This window comes from Nematolebias whitei, chromosome 3 (genome assembly GCF_014905685.2).
Source record: "Nematolebias whitei isolate Nwh7 chromosome 3, NemWhi1, whole genome shotgun sequence".
Taxonomy (NCBI): domain Eukaryota; kingdom Metazoa; phylum Chordata; class Actinopteri; order Cyprinodontiformes; family Rivulidae; genus Nematolebias; species Nematolebias whitei.
Window position 1 is genome coordinate 2087329 of NC_056500.1, and position 5016 is coordinate 2092344.

A 5016-nucleotide genomic window follows, 5' to 3' on the forward strand; every position below is an offset into this window, starting at 1 on the left:
GATGACAGAAAGGTAACTAATTAAGCCCCGCCCACCCATACTGACCCCGCCTCTCACACGACCCTCGATCTGGGCGGAGCCTGAATCAGGCGCCAAAACACCTGCTGCAAGTGTGATTTCACTCACAGCTTCCTGCCGCAGCCGTGCGTGTTAATGTGCGCGCGCACACGGGCACGCGTGTTGCTGATTCTTAACGAACACAGAGTAATATTGTGTATGTTGTTCAGTGTCAGGAGGGTGATCAGTCTTACATCGGGGAAACTAAACAGCCACTGGCCAAAAGGATGGCCCAGCACAGAAGATCAACATCATCAGGCCAGGACTCAGAGGTCTACACTCATCTCCAGGTCAGAGGTCACTCTTTCAGGGATGAAGATGTTCACATCCTGGACAGAGAGGAACGATGGTTTGAGAGAAGAGTAAAGGAGGCCATCTTTGTGAAAAGAAATCGTCCATCATTAAACAGGGGCGGAGCCTCCAGGTTCAACTGTCCCCCTCTTACAATGCTGTGATTGCTAGTATCACTCAGCCCTCTGTGAACAGTAAACAGCCATCAGGTGCTAATGATCCATTGTTAGGCTGATGGTCCTTCTTGAGCATGTGATCAGCTGGTTCTGGTTGTCAGCAGCAAACTGGTTGATGGCCATTTCCAGAAGAACCAAACATCTACACTTGAGCATGCATCAGGATATCTACACTTGGTCTTTTCACTGTGAATAATGGCTGACTCTGTAAAGAGTGTCAAAAAACATGTCACAGAGCTGTGTTCTACAGATGTAGCAACAGAGGAGACAAGGGACAACGAGTCTCCTACAAGTCAGCAGATTTTATCTTATTTACCGCCGTGTGATCGGAGCAGGGCAGCACGGTGGCACAGTTGGTAGAGCTGCCACCTCTCAGTGAGAAGGTTGCTGGTTCAGATCCCAGCCATGGGTCTTTCTGGGTGGAGTTTGCATGTTCTCTCCGTGCTGCGTGGGTTTTCTCTGGGTCCTCCAGTTTCCTCCCACAGACCAAAAACATGCATGTTAGACTAAATTGTTCCGAGGTGAGAGAGAGAGAATGGTTGATTGTCTCGTTTGTCTCTATGTGTCCCTGTGATGGACCGGAGACCTGTCCAGGTGTCCCCGTGATGGACCGGAGACCCGTCCAGGTGTCCCCGTGATGGACCGGAGACCCGTCCAGGTGTCCCTGTGATGGACCGGAGACCCGTCCAGGTGTCCCTGTGATGGACTGGAGATGTGTCCCCCGCCTCTCGCACAGTGACTGCTGGATGATGGATGGATGATCTGAGCAGAAGTGAAGCTGCTAATGGACCTGTTTAAAGCTGAAGTGATGTCTGATGGTTATCGAGTTGACTCGTACGTCGGAGCTTCTGAGCTGTGCAGCTGAATCGCAGCTCGTTCGTACAAATTATTAGAGTCCAAGCTGCTGCTGGTACAATTCATCATCTGCCCTCTCTGCATGAGCTCTGAAAAGTTTTTTAATCTCCGGGATGGATTAGACACTGATCACTGCAGCTAGCAGAGCCACATGGACACAGTTTACACGTTAAAAACGTTTATTTCAAACTCATCAACTAGTTGAAGTCATAGTTACTGAAGCAGCTATAAAGTCTTGAAATCATTATAATAATCATTAGGTCGTGTTTAGATCACCATCAATTTATTTTCCTTCTAAAACGTTGAGCTCTTTACATGATCATTGCCTAAATAAACATTAATTATGAATTATATGACGTTACTGTAAAGATGATAATAATTTGTGACGGATCCAGCTGAGCTTGCATCAGTTGTTTTGTTGGATGGGAGCACTTGTTCCTTCTTAGCGTCTCTATGACGTCACAACTGTAAAGAACGGGCAGCGCCCTCTAGTGGTTCTGGAGAACTCTGAGAACACGTCAGCACCGGGACACCTGCTGGGTCAGTAAATTTAATGTTTCCACCTTTTGATTTCCACCTTAACTGAAATCAAAGAAATTAAAATAATAAACGTAACTGAAAACAAAGATTATAGCAAAAAATATGATTTTGTTTGTAAACAAGATTGACCCGATACTGCTGACGGCTCTGGTTGAGAGGCTCACCACAGAACACACAGTCTTCTGTTGTTTATTTCTCACTGGTTTATGTTTATTGGGGTAAATAAGTGTTTTTTTAACAGCACAGTGATGCACAGAGCTCCTCTCAAGATGGCTGCCGGGATGCTCTCACTGTCAGTGGCCTCCCCAGTGCTTTTCTCTCTCCGTGGTTCTGATTAGATGACCTTCGTCATGAGGACGAGGAGGATGAGCAGTCAGACTGGTTACCATGGCGACAGCAGGTCAGATAAGGTCTGTAGATGAAGCACATGAGACATCTCACCAGGTGACGTTTGACCCATGACCCCATGCAACATGTGAGTTTCCACGGCAACGGGAAGTTTCAGGCAGGAAACCTGTTCTGCTGAGATTCTACGTAGTTTTCACTAACTGTCATAAAAGGTTGGCATTCATGTAGTTATCTGTTTGTCTGCCTGTTAGCAAAATATCTATGAATATTATAAAGATTGGATGAACATCTTCTAGTAGAGTGAGGAGCAAGTGTCATCCTTCTTCCTCCATCACTCACATGCTGCAATCTACAACTAATTGGTTTGATGGAGTCGGTCCAATTCAAGATGGCTGACACAGCTAATCGCACTCAGACGAGACAACAATGCCTTTAGCTCGGCAGAAACAGTAAATCGATGGTTGCCAAAATGTGTTAGAGCTCAGAGTACGACTCTCAGCTGCTACAACTCTGTAAAAACCACAGAGTTCAGGTTATTTTTCATAACTCCTATTATTGCTCATTGTTGATTTTCAAAATAAAAGTATTTCTGCCCAAATAAAAGTTTTGAGTTTCAGTATGGGTGGCTGATTCAAAACAAGACAACACTTCACTCTTCTTCTCTGGATTTTATTTGTCTGATTTGTCACATGCTCATGCTTTTATTTTTTAGGAGGGTTTACAGTTTCCTGTTTTCAGTCAGGTGTTTCCAGGTGTTTGGGGGAAAAAAAGACTGATACAGAAAAAAATATTAATATAAATACAACGTCACTTAGCAAAATCTGAAAAGACGTTATCTCAGATTAAAATCGAGTCAAACTTAAAAATATCAAGAAATAATTTAAATTAAGAACGTTTAATAGAAAAGGGTTTGTTCCTGTAGACAGTTTGTTTTCTTCTTTTTACCTGGACCACATGAGGCGAGTTCATCTGAATCCACCTCCGGCTCACATGAGTCCAGGTTTCTGAGGCGCCTGTTGGCCGTTCGGTCCCGTTTATTTCAGAAAACAGGTAAACACACCTGGGAAGGCTCACATGCTAAAGCAAGTGTAATGCTGCTCAGGTGTGCTTAGGTGGCACACCTGGAAACAGAAGGTTAAAAACATTTCCAAACAGATCAGGAAACGATGACATGTTAGAGGCGGGGCAATGGATGGTGGGCGGAGTTAGTTACAGTCTCAGAAACATTCTGATGGGTTACATAATGCTGCAGCACTTACATGGCTGCTTCTCCTTCTTCGCCTCCCCCACCACCTCCCCGCTGCTCACCTCCTGGATCATCTCTGGAGGTGTGGCCGAGGTGGACGGGGCAGCAAAGGTGGGAGGACTTGGATCTAACTTCCTGTCAACATCATCAATGAGCACTAGCTCCGCCTTCACTGTCCCCTGCAGCCCCAGAAGCTTCTTGGTCTCATCCTCGTCCTCCACGTCCTGGTACCCCATGAACACCATGGTGACGGGGTTCTCACCACTGACCTCCACTGAGTTCTGCTCCTTGCTGCCTTTGGCCTCCAGGCCGGTGACTCCTGCTGCAGCACATGGGACAGGGGGGGCATCTGACATGGCCCCTTGTGGGGGGTTTCCTGCCATGGCACCCTCTGGAGGGCCTGGTACCTCAGGAACCTCAGCCCTTGACTGGGAGGTCACCGTGGAAACAGTGTGTGACATCATCGACACCTCGTCGGCTTTGTGGATGAGCTCGTCGACCTCAAAGGAGCTCAGCAGATGGACTCCATCTTCACCATTCATCTCGTGGACCACTGACAAACAGAGACAGAGACGTGTGAGACACCTGACTCATCTGCAGCTGAAGGACCAATCAAAACAGAGTAGTGGATGAACAGCGCTTTGTCTCCTTCAGCTGGGGATCAAAGTGAACCTGCGGGCGTCACCTGAAGTGACCTGCAGGTGAGTCTGCAGGTGAGGAGAGTTGCAGGAGAGTCAGTGAAGCGCTGTTGGCTTTAGGAAAAGTACAACAAATCCAGGTGTGGATCAATTCAGTTCAGTTTATTTCTATAGCACCAAGTCCCAACAGAAGTCCTCTGAGGACACTGAACAGAAACATTCACATACTTTATACTGTAAAAGCCAATTAGTAAAACTCCTCTATCTAAGGATCATAACGAGTTAGGAGTCTAGTTATTATCATTAGTCCTGCTAAAGAAAGTACACCTGGACCTGTCCTTCGGTGTTTGTCTGTTTCTCCTTCCTGCCGTCTCAAATCCAGCCGGTCAAAGCAGATGGCCGCTCATCCTGAGTCTGGTTCTGCTGCTCGTCCTGAGTCTGGTTCTGCTGCTCACTCTGAGCCTGGTTCTGCTGCTCGTCCTGAGTCTGGTTCTGCTGCTCGTCCTGAGTCTGGTTCTGCTGGAGGTTTCTTCTATTTCAAAGGGAGTTTTTCCTTTCCACTTGCTCAGGATGGGAGACTGAGACAAAGTGAAAATTCAACACAATCTGCTGCTTCCTTCGATAGATAACTTTACTAATTTACTTTTATAATGTAGGCGTGTTATATCCATATAATAACATTATCACCAGGCCCAGCCCATATGATAACATTATCACCAGGCCCCGCCCATATAATAACCATTATCACCAGGTCCCACCCTTATAATAACATTATCACCAGGCCCCGCCCATATAATAACCATTATCACCTGGTCCCACCCATATGATAACATTATCACCAGGCCCCACCCATATAATAACATTA

General features: G+C 46.4%; 1 protein-coding gene across 1 annotated transcript; it reads right to left on the bottom strand.

The window, feature by feature from the left end:
* Positions 1-3288: 3288 nt before the first annotated feature.
* palm1a (paralemmin 1a) lies at positions 3289-4068 on the bottom strand (the record flags this gene model as incomplete). The annotated part of the gene is given in 1 exon segment (XM_037674425.1): positions 3289-4068. A coding segment is annotated over 1 exon segment (565 nt), but the record flags the coding sequence as incomplete, so codon positions are not given.
* Positions 4069-5016: the final 948 nt, after the last annotated feature.